The sequence below is a fragment of the Littorina saxatilis genome, linkage group LG17, assembly GCF_037325665.1.
Source record: "Littorina saxatilis isolate snail1 linkage group LG17, US_GU_Lsax_2.0, whole genome shotgun sequence".
Lineage (NCBI taxonomy): Eukaryota > Metazoa > Mollusca > Gastropoda > Littorinimorpha > Littorinidae > Littorina > Littorina saxatilis.
In genome coordinates this window covers 40,360,506-40,380,505 of record NC_090261.1, presented here as the reverse complement: position 1 = coordinate 40,380,505, position 20,000 = coordinate 40,360,506, and the positions used below count along the sequence as shown (strand labels likewise).

Below are 20,000 nucleotides of genomic sequence, written 5' to 3'. Positions count from 1 at the left end.
AATAAGACCATCTCTCTACTTGGTCAGATACCCAACATGAACAAAACCAACCGCCTGAGTGCTTTCTCCGGACAATTGGACGTTTTCGATGAAATAATGTTCTAAAAAAACGTAAGAAATTAATTCATCAAAAAAGTCAAACCAACCACAGCAAGCAATCGGAGGTGCTGATGGTTGGTATGTGACCAAGTGGAGGGAAAGTCTTATCCCATGTGAAGGCCTGGGCAGATATGAGATGGTGAGTCGACCTGTTTTCACGAGAAGGACTGTGCCTTTAAAGGCACAGTGCAGCTCACAGCCTTCGTTTTGCGTTTTTGTTGCAGCTGAGTGCATTTACAGTTCAAAAATGCTCCTATGGTAGTAAAACAAACCCAAAACTACCCAACGACGACATCTGTGAAGCTCGACAGTTTCTTGTTCACGCGAGTGCATAAATTAACATAGTTATTACGTTGGTGTTTGGTCGGAGTTCGATTCAACTGAGTGATTCCGGCCTCCATTTTGTTTTACACAAACTCATGATGACGTCTGACATAGTTTGCTAGTGACGTGTCTTTTTGTGCATGATGTGGTGATCTACCTGATCTAAATTTAGATCCAAAAATAGGTCAAGACCAGCCGGGTCCGAGTACGAAGTTAATTCGTAAAAAAATCGCAGTTCTTGACTCTTTGGGTGCAAGTCAATGAAACTTGGTAGTTCTTCTAACGGATAGCTGCCTGAGGTATGACTAAAAGCCCCAGGGGCTCCGTGCACCTGGATTTGACAAGTTCAGTACCTTTAACAAGAACAATCACAAATGAAAAACTACATCGCTTGTCAAAAAACATTATCGGTTTCAAAACAATCACACACACACACACGTAAATACCAAATGAAGATGAACCGTACGGATTAAAAATCCAAAGAGTATCTCAAAACACACCACCAATGACTAGTGCCACGGCAAACTTAACGGCTAAGTCTTTCGCAAGACTCCGTCACCATCTCAGGCTTTTCCGTGGGATAGATCTAGACCGTCCCTCTCCTTGATCACATACCAAAAATCAATATCCTGACTGCTTAATTTTTGCTGCTGTTAGTTGAATGTTTTAATTCCCCCAAAAGCGGCGTGTGGCTGCCTGAATGGCGGGGTAAAAACGGTCATGCACGTAAAAAAACCAAAAAACGCGTGCAAATACATGAGTGAACGTGGGATTTTCAGCCAATGAACGAAGAAGAAGAAGAAGAAGAAGAAGAAGAAGAAGAAGAAGAAGAAGAAGAAGAAGAAGAAGAAGAAGAAGAAGAAGAAGAAGAAGAAGAAGAATGTTTTAATGATTTTTTTTAAAGCCCCTAGTGGCTTTTAAGAAAATAATTCATTTAACAAATCCAACTGTGCGCAAAGAGCAACGAGGCTGTTCATTTTTGGTATGTGTCCAAGTAAAGAGAAATTCTTATTCCATGAGAACCTTGGCCAGATCGGAGATGGTGAGCCGATCTGTTTTCACGGCAAGGAGTGTGCCTTTTATAAAAAAAAAAATTCCATGAAATATATAAATCTAAACATAAACAAAATGCCATGATAAAAAGCTGCAAGCCTACTTCAAACATCAGTATCAAAAGCAAAGAAAATCGTGATCATCAAACATGTAACAAACACATTCTATGAGTTCAAACGAAAACTCCCAACAGGAATTCTTCATAAGTAACTGGTTCAATTTAAGAGAAATTTAATGTTACAAAGGCATGCAAGCAAACAAAAAATAAGAGTGAACATAAATTATCTGTAAATGTAAAATGCGATATGCAAAGGGTAACGACTAAAAATAAAAATAAATAAATAAATAAAATCACACAGGAGCGCATTTTAACTTGAAATTCCAGTGAATTCAGTACTGCAACCAAAATTGGTCTTGGTGTGATTTGATTTTTACAAACACCTTTATGAGTATGGTAAACGTGTATGAACAACGATGCAAAGAGAGAAAGAGAGAGAGAGAGAGAGAGAGAGAGAGAGAGAGAGAGAGAGAGAGAGAGAGAGAGAGAGAGAGAGAGAGAGAGAGAGAGAGAGAGAGAGAGAGAGAGAGAAAGAGAGAAAGAGAGAGAGGGAGAGAGAGAGAGAGAAAGAGAGAAAGAGAGAGAGAGAGAGAGAGAGAGAGAGAGAGAGAGAGAGAGAGAGAGAGAGAGAGAGAGAGAGAGAGAGAGAGAGAGAGAGATAAGAAGAAAAAATTGTCAGAAAGAGAGAAAGACAGCAAGAAAGAAGACAAGGATACGAAATACACAAGAAAAAGTACAAAGAACAAAGAAAAATCACACAACACATAACAACAACAAACAACAAAATTAAGAGCACAGTCACACATAAATGACATCACGGTATGAATTTGAAAATACGTTTTCAGTTGATACAAATAATACAATAACAGTTATTTTCTCTCAGTAACTGGCTTAGTTTTCGCATAAAAACACAATCTACAGAATCATTTCTTATTTTTAATTTCTTTTCTTTTTTAAACTTTTTTTCTTCTCTTTTTGTTGTTGTTTGTCATTGGCCTTTTCTTTTTTGTGTGAGAGGTACTTAATTTTTTGTTGTTGTAAATACAATCTTGTCCGCGGGGGCGAAGTTTCCGATCATGCTTTGGATTACAGTGTACGACTATAACGTTTTAAAGAGAGCAATCTGTAATATTCGAGCAATTATAAAATTAATAGACTTAACACTTTGTACCCCACCAATGTTGACCAAGTTTTTTTTAACCGAGACCAGCTGTGCTGCAGCAGGTCACTCAGAATGGTAGTAACTGTGTAGCAACTGTGTATTAACACGCTGGAATGCAGGCGTTAGATTGACGTTACATGAAGCGACTGAAGCTAACAGTCTGAGCGCATAAACCCGTACCAGGTCAGATAGAGTCATATGAGTGGGTACGGATATAACCGTACCTGGGAGACAATGAGTTAATAAAACCACGATTGAGTGTCTCTAGCTGAAGTTGCATTTATATGACAACGCAGGAAAGTAAACCAAAAGTAATTTGTGATTGTTCTAATCGATGTTTGTATATTGAAATGTGTGTGTGCAAAACAGATGAATACATATTGAGCTTACACAGTTGTCTCTTCATCAACTGGTAACCTAAAAAGCTGGTCTTGAGCATGTTGTTTATATTACGCTAATAGCTGTCAAAAGGTAAGCAATGAAAAACAAAATCATGTGCATAAGTGTTAGTTGTAAATATTGAGCCAAAACGTCTGTTGATGCAGAAATGTTATCTGCAGATTGTGATGCAAACTTGGTGCGACGGATGTCACTAATCAAACCATAGTACCTTACTCAATTGACAAATCCACAGAACTTCAGAATGGTATAAGTTAACAATCGATTTAATTAAACATTGGATATGATGTATCATTCACATCTAAGGCCTACTTAGTACTGATAGTACTGATTTAGTGGATTTCAAGGCTAATTTTTGAACATTGTGAAACAAAGCTTATACTGTAGCCAAGTCCTGCTTAAAGCCAGAATAGTTTTGTTGACTTTCGGTGCTAAATCTTTCACAGTGAAATACAATACTTATACTTCAGCACAGTCCTGCGTGAAGCAAGTTTAGATTTAATTAATGACTACAGTGCTAACCCTAAAACATGGGTGGCACTGATAAATGTCTTGAATCCTGAACCGAAAATAGAAAAAGAAAAGAAAAAAAAGGCCATAACCGAATCCAGATTTCCGGGATATACAGGAAGAATCCAACGCATGCTAAAACAGCGTAAAATAACAATCATACGTTAGCTAAAATGTGCATGAAGGCCAGTATAAATTTGGCGACTTTCAGTCCTAAACCTTGAAAATTGTAGAACAGAAATCATACTGTAGCTGAATCCTTTGCGCCAAAGTATAGTGTATGAACCGGCTCAATACATTTGAAAGGGTTATTATAGATAGACGAAAGTGGGACTGAAATCATTCACACCACCATACATTCATGCAGAAGCAACATTCCTAGCAAATACTGGTTTGATCAAAATTAATGAGAAATCGTACGTCTTATTGACATTCGTCGATTGCACTTCACTGAATAACAACATTTTGTGTCTATGAACAACTTATGGAAAACGGCTGGCTTAAGGCTGCCCTTAGTTGAGCCGCGAAGACTTTGCAAAGTCTTTTTACAGAAAATGTAGTGCCAAAGCTTCGTGCAAGGAGTTTTGTGAAGTCGACTTCGCGAAGTCGACTTCGCCCAATTAATATCAGTCTTATGTCAGAGGTACTACACCACTCAGCAGAGCTACGCAACGCAAATTACTGAATCACATTGTGGCTGAAAACAGTTCTTACAATCATATCTGTCAGCACAGTCGTGCTTTTCGCGTCATTTTTACTGACGCATGCACGCAGCCATTACACGAAAATTGAACCTATTCTGAGACTGAATGCAACGCGCGAAGCGTTTTACACTGACTCCATTAAAGACACCTTCCTTCCTATTCATATAAACAACTTCGTAAGTTTAGTTATAATATTTTCGTCCATGTTTCTATTATAGTTAAGAGCATCCTCGGACCTGGAGACACGCCAAAGTTATACAGCCTGGCTGCTTTCTGTGCAGACTGGGAATGTTTAGGCTTAGGTCATTTCACAAAAAATGTTGTGTGGGTGGTTTTTTTACACTTACTCAGTTTTGTTCCGAAGTTGTAAAACATCGCCACGCATTACACATACAATAAATGATTTATCACACTATGCAATGTACCGGCACGGTTGGCCTAGTGGTAAGGCGTCCGCCCCGTGATCGGGAGGTTGTGGGTTCGAACCCCGGCCGGGTCATACCTAAGACTTTGAAATTGGCAATCTAGTGGCTGCTCCGCCTGGCGTCTGGCATTATGGGGTTAGTGCTAGGACTGGTTGGTCCGGTGTCAGAATAATGTGACTGGGTGAGACATGAAGCCTGTGCTGCGACTTCTGTCTTGTGTGTGGCGCAAGTTATATGTCAAAGCAGCACCGCCCTGATATGGCCCTTCGTGGGCGTTAAGCAAACAAACAAACAAACTATGCAATGTACTGAGTTCAATTTGTTGTATTCTAACACAACACTGCTGAGTAGTGTATCGGTCTGGGGCCTTACGTTTATCGCCTATTGACTTTTAATATATATGGAGACTTAGACGTATCACAGTAACAGTCCTACTTCCCAACAACCACACACCGTTCTTCTATTTTTTGTGGTCAGTGTAATATTCCTTTTTGTTCCTGTTGGCAGCAACGCGTCAGAGATGGCTCGCTTTTTTTTCAACCATGCAGTTGCTGCAAGTCGTAGAATCGTGACGTCACCTGGAGCCGGTGATGACGTAGTAGATGACGTCCTTTTGAAGATGAAGAGAATGATGCGTACATGGAATGAATGATGTCATTCAACACTGCTCTGACGACGTACATAATAGGGATGTCTCTGCGGTTCACCGGCTGACACTGTAACAAAGAAAGTTCACGGAATATAATGCATAGATCTTGAAAGTAGGTTTCATGGTTGTTGTACGGACATGTACAGCATTACTGAAGTAGAATAGCTATAGGTTTACTTTCGGAGTAGCATTATTAGGGGGATATCTAAAGCATTGTGTTCGTGTTGACCTCTTTGGCCACATTATCCCTTTGTTTGTTTGTTTGTTTTTTGTACGTTTGTTTGTTTGTATTTTGTACGTTTGTTTGATTGTGTTTGCTATTTACAAAAAAATATTGTCTGCTTCTTTATTTGTTTGTTTTCAAAAATTTCAACAGACTAGAAATTTTTGAACAAAATCCAACCATGATGAATCTGTTCAATGTTACTTAACGATGTCTATCAAAGTTTTCAAAACGGTTCATTCTGTGACCATAAATAACTAATAATATGCTTTGACTATAAACGTACCGACAAGACACAAATATGCTTGTTAATAATGTCTCAGTCAAACAGCCAAAGAATCATTCGAACACACAGCCCTTCCTGAGTAGACTTCAAAACACTTACAGTACAAGTCATTTTATCCACAATATGAAAGCAGTAACCATACAATTTCACATTACAAATGAGCACCGTATACTTGCCTGGAAGTAGTCATGTGAGCTCAGCAGTTTATACAAATCGTCAAGCAACTTTGAGATGTGAATGCAAATATATATATCTTTGACATTGAGTTACTGACTGCATTAATTAAAGTACGGAAATAAAAAGTTATTAACGTAAAAAAACCAAGCATGTCCTGTTGTTAACAATAGATGGGTAGTGTTAGAAGAAGAGATGAAGTAAATTAATATGAATTGGTTGGAAGACAATCAGCCAAATAGGCCAATAGAAGCAAGACGAATTAAGCCGCACAGCAACAGTTAGGTCCAAGGCAAAACGGGGAATGGGGGGGGGGGGGGGGGGGGGGTCAAATCGAGCAGGAACTGGGGAGGGGGAGGAGGGGGTAAACCAAAGAGGATGTTTCTACCCGACAGGAGTGGCAACTAATCACTCTACGAGTAGGACTGCCGGGTCTGCAGGCTTCTTTTCCTCTTCATCCTCTGACGCTGTGGACACAGTGCGTTTCAGACAACAGTACAACATTGCACGTGAGACACACACACACACAAGTAAATAAATCCACGTAACAATTCAATACTTTGTCCTGTCTTTTGTTGTCATTTTTACTCTACTGCACTTTGATTTTGTTTGTTTAATTTTTTTTTATTTGAGGCTGTTGAAATATGTGTTCCGGACAACAAGAAAAAAACTACACGTGAACCATACACAACAGTAAAATCAGGTCACGGTTCTATGCTGCCTACAGTTCGTTCTGTTTTCAGGATGTGGAACAGTTGTGAGCACCAGAGTCGGTTTAATATGGTGTGCTGCTCCTTTAGTGCTTAAGGCTTTGTACAATAAGAACATAATGTGTGAAACCCACGACTAAGTCGATTACTTTTACAGAGTGTTTCCTTGATCCTGTGAGGCAATGAAAATAAGTGGGCCCCAGACAACAAGATTACTGCGCATAAAAACACCTAACATTTACGACCCCCCCCCCCCCCTCCCCTTCTCTGGATGAGAATGTATTGAAATAAATTAGTCACATCCCATAACTATGGCCGCGTGAAAACACTAAAGCAAATCAATCTTACCATTCCGTGATTCGTCCTCATTCTTTAAAATTACCACTTAGACCAATCAGAACACGTGATACCCTTTCTTTCTTTATTTGGTGTTTAACGTCGTTTTCAACCACGAAGGTTATATCGCGACGGCACGTGATACCCGACTATCCAACAACCAAACCACTACAAAGAAACACAATCTGAGGTGACTAGCGAACCAAAGATACAAGCGTAAAACTATGGATCTAATTATGATATCAACCAGATCTACAGCTGCAATGATGACGATGATGATGATGATGATGATGATGATGATGATGATGATGATGATGATGATGATGATGATGATGACGATCATGATCATCATTCATGATGATTGTGGTGGTGGTGGTGGTGTTGATGTTGTTGTTGGTGGTGGTTGATGGTGATGACGACGATGGCGGCGGCGGCAGTAATTCGGGCGAGGAAGACGACGGCAACGATGTCACACGTTGTGAGGATACTAATGATTGTTGTAAAGTCGATCGCGGTCGGTCTTATCACGGATGCAGCAAACAACCACTCCTCCGGTCCATCCTCCACATCCCTTACTTACCTGCTCTCTGGAAGACGTCCCTGTTCAATATACGGGACCGGACCCCCATATGTGCTGAAGACATTGCATCCGTCCGTTCTACATTTCCTATGCCCTCCAACCTCAACTGAATGTACGCTCTTCCATACCTCTACCCTTCAATTCACCCACAAGTTCATACGTTTCATGAACCAACCTCAACTGCATGTACACTCTTCCATACCTCTGCCCTTCAATTCACCCACAAGGTAATCCTTCTCATGGCCCAACCTCAGTCGCTATATCAACAGTACTCATCCAACTGTGCATTTTCCAAATGATTGCTTGATTTCTTGACGGATACCCAGAGCGAGGTCGTGATGAGAACTTAAAAAACCAATACATCTATCCATTTACCTACGCAAACATTTAAGTAAGCCATATATCCATCTATTGGATTTTCACGCACTGGACGAAGCCAATGCCCAATGATAGACAAAATACTCATCTCACAATATCCAGACAGCCATATATCAATGTCAAATACTCACTTACTATCTGGACGATCTTCATGCCCCATATTATGTAGCGAGCCAGCTATACGCCATACTTTTCGTTACTCGCTATCGGGACCAAATTCATGTTTCATAATTATGATGGACCAGACCCAGCCCACGAAATCCAGCCAGCCAGCTTTACCTCACAAGACAGACCAGACCCAGACTACAATGGTATAAAAAGGTCCCACCAGGTGTTTCTCTTTTTTAGCAATCTCGCACCCCATCCGTCCACCAATCCACAAATCCATCCATCGCTTCCACCCCCTTAAGCCAAAGACTCACTGGCTATCTGGACGAAGTTCATGACCCAAGTCCACAATGGTGACATAAAACACGTGTCGTGTCCATGTATCCTTCACCAATCCATCAATCCATCCCAAGTTCATACTATCAAAAGTCACTGGATATCGAAGTTTATGCCCATATCCCAAAAATCCCTCACCAATCCATCAATCCATCCCTAGTTCACTCACTGTCTATCTGGACGGAGTTCATGCCATATACAGAAATCCCTTACCAATCCATCGAACTATCTCTAGTTCACACTCCCATTACTCATTAGCTGTCTGGACGAAGTTCATGCCATACCCAGAAATCCAACAACAACCCATCGAACCATCCCTCTAGTTCATACTCCCAGTACTCACTAGCTATCTGGACGAAGTTCATGCCATACCCAAAATTCCCTCACTGATCCATTAATCTATCCTTCGTTCATACTATCAGTACTCATTGGATATCTAGACGAAGTTCCTGCACATATCCAGAAATCCTTCACCCATCCATCATCAATCCATCCCTACAGTTCCTACTCCCAGTACTCACTAGCTATCTGGACGAAGTTCATGCCCCATATGATGGACCAGACCCAGCCGACGATGATGACGAAGGACACCATCTGGAGGAAGGCAGCCAGCAGGTTGCAGCCGAACGCCTTGGCCGGTGCCCCCAGCCTGGTCTTGCAGCCACACAGACATGTCCATGCGGAGATGAAGGTTCCTGCGACACACAGAGATTACAGAGGGAAATGAAAATAAACGCAGTGTTTTATCCTGTCCTTATCCTCATCCTTAAAGCGTGATTCCTCAACAACAAAAAGAGAATGAGAGAGAGGGTGAGAGTGAGGGAGGAGTTGGGGGAGGCAGAGAGGGAGAGGGAGTGAGAGTGAGAGAGAGAGAGAGAGAGTGAGGGGGGAGTTTAGGGAGGGAGGAGAGAGAGAGTGAGGGGGGAGTTGAGGGGAGGCAGAGAGAGAGAGAGAGAGAGAGTGAGGGGGGAGATGGGTGGGGGGGGGGAGAGAGAGAGAGGGGGGGAAGTGAGTGGGGAGTTTGGGGGGAGAGAGAGAGGGGGGGGAAAGTGAGGGGGTTTGAGGGAGAGAGAGAGAGAGTGAGAGGGAAGGGGAGTTTGGAGGAGGCAGAGAGAGAGAGAGAGTGAGGGGGGAGTTGGGGGGGGGGGGAGAGAGAGAGAGAGAGGGGGGAAGTAAGGGGGAGTTGGGGGGAGGCAGAGAGAGAGAGAGTGAGGGGGGAGTTGGGGGGGGGAGAGAGAGAGAGAGGGGGGGAAGTGAGGGGGGAGTTTGGGGGGAGAGAGAGAGAGAGGGGGTAAGTGAGGGGGGAGTTTAAGGGAGAAAGAGAGAGAGAGAGAGAGAGAGAGTGAGAGGGAGGGGGAGTTTGGAGGAGGCAGAGAGAGAGAGAGAGAGAGAGAGAGAGAGAGAGAGAGAGAGAGAGAGAGAGAGAGTGAAAGTGAGGGGGGAGTTTGGGGGAGACAGACAGAGAGAGAGAGAGAGAGAGAGAGAGAGAGAGAGAGAGAGAGAGAGAACAGAACAAGAACAAGAACAAATCTTTAATTGTCTAAGGCCACAGCCCCTTACAATAGTGGTTAAGATAACAGCAATAGTATCTGCACAGTTATAAATTATAGTCACGCATAAAATTCAACAAATACATTAAAACCCTGATGACATGTCACTGAACCTGATTTATAAGGGTTCGTCTCTTCTGTAACATGAAGAACACAAATCTGCTGAAGCTGTTCATCACATTTTCCTCATTACTGCCACAGAAATACACAAGTTGTTGTTGCAGCGTCTTAGAGTTCGAGATTTTTAAATACTTTGCTCGAAGGTCTTGATAAAAAGGACATACAAATACAACATGGTGTTCATCTTCTTTATCAGCTGTACAGAGAGGACAGTTTCTTGTCGTTTGGTTTGGTGCGTACCGAAACTTGTGAGCGTTGATTTCGGATACTCCTGCGCGGAAACGAGTAAGAGCAACTCTGTACTTAATATCTTCGATTAATTCAATGTATTTCTCTTTTTCCAAGCATGTTTTGTAACAATTATAAATGTCGAAACATTCACTGCATTCTAAAAAGGAGAACCATTCTTGACAAAAACAATCTTGTAAACGTCTTTTAAACTCTTGTAAGAAACACTTCTCATTCCCAACCATTCCGTACATCCACACAGCAGCAAAACCATTACAACATAAAAGACTCTGCACATGTGAAACCCAATTTGTGTGGCCCTTCGATGCCAAATTACATAAAGCTTTATATGCAATCTTGGAATATCTTGAATCAGGTTGCTTCAGCAGTGTAAACCAGTATTTCACACATCTGACTGCAGAGTTAATATACAGCGGATGTCTTCCCAATTCACCATACACAATGTTGTTTGGAGTTCGAATTGTCACTTTCAGAAACTTTTTACACGCAAACAGGTGGACCCTTTCCACAGAGTCATATTTTCCATATCCCCATAGCTCTGAACCATACAAGAGCATTGGGGCGATCCGTGCGTCAAACAGTTTGAAAAACACCTTTGCCGAATGGCAGCCAAGTCTGTTCAGTAATCTAACGATTTCGATCACTCCCTTTTTCGCCATGGTTGTCTTTGTTTCCACTGCAATGTTCCAGCTCATTTGGGTGGAAAGGGTTACACCGAGATATTTAAACGAGTTCACAATCTCAAGACGACCCATTCCCTAGAACCACTTCTCTTTCTGTGCAATGTGCCCGCCCTTTCTAAAAACCATGACCTTAGTCTTTGTCAAGTTCCCGTTCAGACACAGTTTATCTGCAGAGCAGCGCAGAACATTAAGCTGGTTTTGAAGGCCTATTACAGTGCTGGATAACAGCGCAATGTCGTCAGCAAAAAGCATTACAAACAGTTCTAACTCAGACGGAGATAAACGTATCCCATGTCTGCCTCGTATTATGACATCCTGCGCCAGTTCGTTGATCAGAAACGAGAAAATTGTCGGTGAGGCTACACAACCTTGTTTAAGGCCTTGCATACATTCAAAGAAATCAGTGTATTCGTTTCCGCACCGCACGCATGCTTTCACATTTTCATACATGCTCTTTAACACCTTAAATATATTGCCTTGTATGCCTAATCGAAAAAGCACTGACCAGAGCACGGGGCGCTTAATGCTATCGTAAGCCTTACAAAAATCTATGTAGGCTACATACAGTTTGGCCTTTTGTGAAAATTGTTTCTGGACGCAAGCGTAAAGGGTAAACACATGATCAATAGTTGAGTAATTCCTCCGGAAGCCAGCCTGGCTTTCATCTAAAATGTTATTATTTTCTGACCACACAGACAGGCGGTCGTTCAGAACAGACATAAAAATGTTGCTCATCGTACTGGTGAGGGAAATTCCTCTGTAATTATCAGGGTTATCACAGTCTCCTTTTTTATGTAACGGCACAATAATGGCTTTGGACCACTCTCTTGGGTACACCCCCTTCTCGAGAATGTTGTTGAACAATTTAACTAAAAAAGGTAAAATAAGACTTTCAGACACTTTCAACATTTCATTCAACATACCATCAAACCCTGCCGCTTTACCATTTTTCAGATTTCTGTTTGCTTTACTAATTTCAATTTCAGTTATTTCACTGTCAAGAATTTCGTCACTGTGATACCTGTATCAGGCAACTGATCGTCTTCGGGTTCACCTTCAACTGTATCGGTATTTAAAACATCCTTAAAATGTTCGTACCATGCCTCTTTTGGTACGGAGTTGGAGTGCACCTCTTTTCTATTACATTTCCTTATTTCCTTCCAAAATTCCGTTGGTTTATCAGCAGAGAGCAATAAGTTATGAACTTGTTTTAACCTGTACTCTGTTCGCTTTGTTCGAAGAAGGTCTTTATACTCCTTCCTGACTTCAGCGTACTTTTGCTTTGCTATCTCTTTTTCTTCTTTATCTTCTGTTTTAATTCTTTGGTAACTTCTCAGCAACCGTCTCGCAGATCGCTTCTTTTCCAAACATTCAACATCAAACCATGAGGACGCACTTCTACCTTCAGCGTCACCTCCGACCTTTTTGGTCATGCACTTTGCCGACTGTAACATTGCTTTGTTAAAAATCTCCAGCCCCTCGTCCATGTCTGCGCTGATGATGTCGCACGCTTCCTTTAACTTAGCTTTAAAATCGTCTGATTTAACACTTTCAATAAAATCATTCTTTTTTGCATCGTTCCACACAACTTTTGAGACACGTGCTTGTTTAGGGGGCTGGCGCTGATTCACTTTCAACCCAAGCGCAAAGGTCACAGGCATAATAATAATAATAATAATAAAGTGTATTTATATTGCGCCTATCCCTTACAAAAAACAAAAATATTTGGCTCTAAGCGCATTACAACATGTGAAGGACTTGGTACAATCAAGTCTGACAAGTACAACAGCACAATATACAGTCGGTCTCTTAGGTAAAAGCAGCTTCGACAGTTAAACACTTCTACTAAAAGATCCTCTAACAATTTACAAACATAGTTAAAGAACATCGAGTTAATAGGAATTAAAAAAAAAAGGTTCTTATAATAAAACTATCTAGCGAACGACGAAGAAGAAGAAGAATAAAACTATCAATGTCAATGTATAACAAGTCATTCAACGTAAATGGCCAAAGAACAACAATAAAACAATGGTGATAAAACAGTTATACTCAATGGCTAATAACGAGGCAGAGTTAAATAGTATCGACACAAGATTAAAACAAAACATATTTCTGGAGACGAATTAACAACAATAAAGCAATGGTGATAAAACAGTTTTACTCAATGGCTAATAGCGAGGCAGAATTAAATAGTATCGACACAAGATTTAAACTAAACATATTCCTGGAGACGCATTTAATAATTATACATGTATCAAATAATCAATGTACAAAATACAGCCCTCGCAAGCAACCCGCCCCCAGCCGGCCCACAGCGCGCTACGATGGCAAGCGACCCCTCTCCTTAATGTGGCAAATACTGAACAGTGCACACAACCAATTACTCGCATATACTCGTGTCGCTCACTCGCACACACACACAAACACACACACGGACAACATCGAATCACTCGCACAGGCTAGGGGTTGAAGTATTCCCGGAAGAGGTGTGTTTTTAGAGAGGACTTGAAGGAAGGGAGAGAGGTAGAAAGGCGGACAGACATGGGCAGAGAGTTCCAAATAGAGGGAGCTGTGTAGGTAAAGGCGCGCTTGCCGAAAGCGTTCAGTTTGACGCGTGGGACAACAAGGTGCCCTGCGTCAGCGGATCTGAGGTTGCGTGTGGGGACGTGTGGCTTTAAGAGCGAAGACAGGTAAGAAGGGGCAGAGTCTTGAAGGCTACGGTAACACAGGGTAGCTATTTTATATGTAATGCGTGCTTTGATTGGTAGCCAGTGAAGGGTCATGAGGAGAGGGGTGACATGGTCGCGCTTGCGCTTGCGCAGCACAAGACGTGCTGCATTGTTCATGATGCGCTGTAGGCGGTCTAGCTTGGCGTCTGGGAGGCCGGCTAGGAGCGAGTTGCAGTAATCCAGTCTCGACAAAATAAAAGCCGAAACCAGTGTCTTGGTTGCGTCGAGGGAAAGAAGGTGTCTGATTTGGCTAATCCTCCGCATTTCAAGAAAGGCGGTTCTGCAGAGTGAGTTGATGTGGGCGTCCATTGACAGGTTACTGTCAAGGTGGACACCCAGGTTTTTTACTTTGGTGCTGAATGTGACTGTGGTATATGCATTGATTCAATTCTGTCGCCAATGGTTAAATCGTGAATGTTATTGGCTAGGTCAACAGAGGCTAAACAATAATCCACCACACTGTTACCACTATGGGAGATATAAGTAAACTTGCACGAGTTGTCCGCATTGCAAACACCATTCAAGATTTTGAGATCAAAGCATACACATAGATCGATAAGCTTTGTACCAAACCCATTTAGTGTATAGTCTTCAGTCATTCTACCATGTGAAATCGTGTCATGGTCATGACCTTGCGAGTCTTGATCAAGGAGGTCAAAAATGTTCTGCGTATCTACCTGGTAGTCTAATGTTCTAGAATTAAAATCACCGCACAAGAGCGTGTGGCAATCACTTGTCATTTCTAAAACATCACTTAAACATAGCTCCACTTCATTTAGATGGCACGAGGAGTCTGTCTTTTGGTAATAAGGGCTCCCACATGGTGGCACATACACTGGCACGAACACAATATCTCGATCACCACCACACATGTTTTGACAGTTTCAAGACTGCATATGATCATGTGAGGAGTCAACCAATTCAACGTGCTTTGCTATGTTTTTCTTACACATCACGACAATACCCCCTGACCTGCGACCCTGATGTGAGAGCTTGATAGCTGGAGACACAAATTTTACGTAATTTTTAAAGTGTAGGGACAGATCAAAGGAGTCATCGATACACGTCTCAATAAAACATACAATTGGATTGGATTGGATAAGATTTACAGTCCAGTGAGGTTACCCTCATGGAAATTCGGGCTGCTTTCTCCCCGGGGAAAGCGAGCTGCCATACATACGGCGCTACCCATATTTTTTTTTCCTGCATGCGTGTATTCATGTTTTCCTGAGACTTAATGCCGTGTGAGATGGAAATTTGTTTTTACTTTTATTCCAAGTCCCACGGGTATTTGATGGACATTTTTATCTATGCCTATACAATTTTGCCAGGAAAGACCCTTTTGTCAATCGTGGGATCTTTAACGTGCACACCCCAATGTAGTGTACACGAAGGGACCTCGGTTTTTCGTCTCATCCGAAAGACTAGCACTTGAACCCACCACCTAGGTTAGGAAAGGGGGGAGAAAATTGCGGCCTGACCCAGGCCTGAACACGCAACCTCTCGCTTCCGAGCGCAAGTGCGTTACCACTCGACCACCCAGTCCAATATCAAACTTTCCAACATAGGCAGAAAAATCTGTATCACCTAGCTGAGAGGCAAGACCTCCCACGTTCCACACCAAGAAAGACACTGCTTTACCTACACTAAATGTATCACTAGCTTGACGGGAACGCTGATCATGAGATCTTCCCCTGTACTCGTCTGATTTTGAACTCATACTTGTATCAGTGTTTGTCCCCCTTGTGTTGTCTTTGCTCTCACGTCTAGCGTTAATACATTCACCACTCATGTGCACATACCTGTCGTCAGTTGAGAGAGAGAGAGAGAGAGAGAGAGAGAGAGAGAGAGAGAGAGAGAGAGAGAGAGAGAGAGAGAGAGAGAGAGAGAGAGAGAGAGAGAGAGATTAACGATTAACGATTAACGAGTTTAATGCATTTAGGCAACATGCCCCTTGCAATTGGAGGAAAAAAACGTGGCAAAAACAACATCAAGGACAAACATAAATGTAATACTGGTGGACTATCTAGTCCATCAGAAAAAGTAATTGTGATATTATATAATATGTACATTACAATGACGGCCATAGCCGGTTAAATAGTGTAGTTAAGTTGTCGCCTTTTCTGCTATTGTTCAGGATTTGCAATCAGCTCTTGTCTAAGTTTTAAACAATCAAAAATAAATGATGCCAGCATTTCCTGATTTTCAATATTCATTAAGTTGACAAAATGTCTAGCTCTCAAACAATTATTGAATAGAATGTTTAAAGAAAACTGTTGTCTTATATTTGAATAGGCTTGGCAGGCGAAGATGAAGTGAATTTCATCCTCCTCCGCCAGACCACACAAGGGACATAATTCCAATCGTCTATTTACATTGTATCTGTGCCTGTTGCAATATAAGTCGTTTATGCCAACTCTAAATCGGACCAGAACGTCTCTATAACGTCTAATATGCAAACTTGATAAGTAATGTTCATACTGTAAAATAGTTTTGAAGCTTCGATAGGTCACAAATCGTTCACTATCAAATAACTTTGCATGCCAGTCTTGTTGAAAGCAATCGAGCAAACGCTGCTTAAGCATCTTCAAAAAGCCAGTTTTATTACCGACCTGCTGCTCAATCCAAGAATAGCCAAAACCCAGGCGAAACACATGGTTTTTAATGTCACTAGCCCAAGTCTTAATCCCTCTTTCCTCTAAACGTTTAAGATGATCGTAAATTGCTCTTGGAATTCTATGGGAAGGCATTTCTAATAGTTTTAGCCAGTATTTAATTGCTTTCATAAGGGAATTAATAAAAAGTGGGTGTCTGCCCAATTCACCATATATCATGGTATTAGGCGTTTTCTGACTCACTGATAAGAGTTTCTTGCATGCATACATTTGGACCCGTTCAATTTCCGCAATTTCTTTTACACCCCATATTTCGGACGCATACAAAAGAGACAGACCATGGAAGATCGATTCATGTCGATAGAAGAAAAGCTGTCGGGTAGACTACGTGAGATTGAAGATACAATGGAAAAAACAAACAGTGAGGTAGTTAAGCTGTGTGAAACGGTTGAGCAACTGTCAGAAGAAAATAGTAGGCTGAGGGAAGAAATTAGCAGTCAGACCGAGAAGATGGATAAACAGGACGAAAAACTAGACTATATGGAAAATCAAAGTCGCCGACAGAATCTCATGTTCTTCAATATCCCCAAAGAAAAACAAAACGAGACATGGGAGGATTGTGAAAGGCTGGTACAAAAAGTGATTAAGGACTTTCTCCAGATCGACAGAGAAGTGTTGATTGATAGGGCGCATAGAGTAGGTAGACAGATTGTCGCACGCTTTCAAAATTTCAAAGATAAAGATCAGGTGCTGAAAAGTGCATAGAGAGAGAGAGAGAGAGAGAGAGAGAGAGAGAGAGAGAGAGAGAGAGAGAGAGAGAGAGAGAGAGAGAGAGAGAGAGAGAGAGAGAGAGAGAGAGAGAGAAACTGACGAGAACAACCAAATCGGCACGTACTGTTACAGATTTGCTACTGAACGTGAAGGCGGTGGAGTACGGAGAGGGATTCACAGACACACAGAAAGACAGACAAACAGTCAAGAGTCACTCGATCCTTTCAAACTTTCACATTTTGATTATTTATTTTCATTTGCTAATAACAACTTTGTTTGACAAAGGGTGAAAAAGACTCGAATTCCAACTGTTATTCCCAGAAGATGGCAGCATTCTTACAGCTAGACATGTATATAGCAATATATACACACACACATATATATATACACACACACACACACACACACACACACACACACACACACGAGCCGGGCAAACCCACGCACTAAGGTGCAACTGATATGTATAGGGTGCTTTTCAAAAACCCAGCCTGAAACACACATTTTATTTAAGACTGCAAGCTACAAGAGCTCCTCTTGCAATAAACATACAACAAAATACAGAAATAGAACTGTTGGAACTGATTCTTTTTGCATTCGATATTCTTCATGGGTGACATTTAAACAAAAACTGTTCAGACATGTGTTGATCTTTTCTTTCTTTTCTCATCTTCTGTGTCTTCTTTTCTTTCTACTCCACACCCCCCTCCCTCCTCTTCTACCCTACTCCCTCCTTGTTTTTTTGCTGAGTTTGAAATACATTTTGTCCGGAAAAAAAAGGACAAACAGGTGCTCAGGTGTCCCTTGGTTTAAAAGGACTGTCCTTCCCGTTTACACAATCATGTTTATCGCCACAAATATGTCTTTGCGTTCACATGGAAAAAGAGCATCCTTCCACATGAACACATACCAAAAATCATTGGAGTGACTGCATGCTGTGCACAATGTAAGTGTTTTTTCCCGAGTTAATAGACCATGTTGAGAAATAACTGTCGGGTTTGTATGGGTTGTGAAAGAGTGAATGCCCTGTCTTTTTACTCGGACAAACATTGGAGGGGCCAATCACTAGCGAAGGACAAATAAATCCACATGTGCTCCTTGTCAACGTGTGTCCGACACACCCGTCGCTTGTGATTGGCTCGTGAATTGTTTGTCCTAGCCAAAGCAAGAGTGTTCACTTCACAACCCATACACACCCGACAGAGTTCTTTTCAGAATTCGTCTATTGAACAGATTGACATAGGTGTCATGTACGGAATTGTACATGTACAGCCTAGTGGTAAGGCGTCCGCCCCGTGATCGGGAGGTCGTGGGTTCGAACTCCGGCCGGGTCATACCTTATAAGACTTTAAAATTGGCAATCTAGTGGCTGCTCCGCCTGGCGTCCGGCATTATGGGGTTAGTGCTAGGACTGGTTGGTCCGGTGTCAGAATAATGTGACTGGGTGAGACATGAAGCCTGTGCTGCGACTTCTGTCTTGTGTGTGTCACACGTTATATGTCAAAGCAGCACCGCCCTGATATGGCCCTTCGTGGTCGGCTGGGCGTTAAACAAACGAACAAACGGAATTAATTCAACAACAAATGTGCACTTTGCAAAAGCAGCACCTAGGTTGTTTGCTTTTCTTCTCGTGTGAAAAGCCTCAACAGATCGATATATTTGATCGCTTGCACGAAAGGAATGTGCCTTATTTTATTCAACCATTCGTTCGTATGATCCAAAATAAACATTTAGAATCAACAACAAGCTGTAAGTGGTATCGCGCAATTGTTTTTCCATCATAGATTTGTCTGAGCAGTTAATCAGTCCTGAAAGGGCATCCTTTTTTCTGCACTAGAAATACACTTCCAAGGTCAACATGCCTGCTGTGCTCAAATTGACAAGCATAGTGCACTGTGCTCAAATTGACAAGCATAGTGCACTGTGCTCAAATTGACAAGCACAGTGCACTGTGCTCAAATTGACAAGCATAGTGCACTGTGCTCAAATTGACAAGCACAGTGCACTGTGCTCAAATTGACAAGCACAGTGCAAACCTCTGGGGAACTCTTCCTCCTCAAAGCAATTATAAAAGTGAGCATTCTCATTTGGCTGGTTTCCAAAGCAGCGTGAAACGTTTTAATGAAAAGGGTACCTTGGAGCCGAAAAGAGAGAGAGAGAGAGAGAGAGAGAGAGAGAGAGAGAGAGAGAGAGAGAGAGAGAGAGAGAGAGAGAGAGAGAGAGAGAGAGAGAGAGAGAGACGCAACATATCGAATCAACCATGCAGAAATACAAATGGGGTTGAGCTAACAGGGGTGAACTGATGATGCCAGAGAAAAACATTGTGTGAGACGAGAGAGAGAGAGCGGGGAAATAGAGAGACAGACAGACAGACAGACACACAGACACAAAGACAGAGCGATAGAGAGACAGAGACAGAGACATAGACATAGACAGAGACAGAGAAAGAGACAGAGACAGAGACAGAGAAAGAGACAGACAGACACACAGACAGACACACATACACACACAGAGAGAGAGAGAGAGAGAGAAAGAGACAGACAGACACACAGACAGACAGAGAGAGAGAGACAGACAGACAGACAGACAGACAGACAGACAGCCAGCCAGCCAGCCAGAGACAGATTGCATGTGGTCACAAAATGCAAGCCCGTACAACCCCAACATTATTGAAAGGAAATTAAACATAGTACTAATGAGCGAGAGAATAAGAACAAAATGCTGGTATCATGATAGTAATATGGAGTGGGTGCGTGGGGAGGGGTGGGG

General features: G+C 42.0%; 1 protein-coding gene and 1 long non-coding RNA gene across 4 annotated transcripts in view; both read right to left on the bottom strand.

The window, feature by feature from the left end:
* The window catches only part of LOC138952823 (uncharacterized), a 236,804-nt gene that overhangs the window by 110,975 nt on the left and 105,829 nt on the right, over positions 1-20,000 (bottom strand). The window lies entirely within an intron of this gene.
* Positions 1-20,000, bottom strand: part of LOC138952822 (protein stum homolog) — a 121,757-nt gene that overhangs the window by 1,305 nt on the left and 100,452 nt on the right. For 2 of the 3 annotated variants that reach the window (XM_070324557.1, XM_070324558.1), the window contains exons 3-4: positions 9,036-9,209; positions 1-5,450 (exon numbers count right to left, since the gene is read on the bottom strand). The exon at positions 1-5,450 is cut by the window's left edge and continues 1,305 nt beyond it. In XM_070324557.1, coding sequence (XP_070180658.1) covers positions 5,389-5,450; positions 9,036-9,209 — 236 coding nt within the window. In that variant the 3' untranslated portion in view covers positions 1-5,388. Of the gene's footprint in view, positions 5,451-6,454; positions 6,534-9,035; positions 9,210-20,000 lie in introns of all 3 variants that reach the window. The other variant, XM_070324559.1, reaches the window with a different exon arrangement.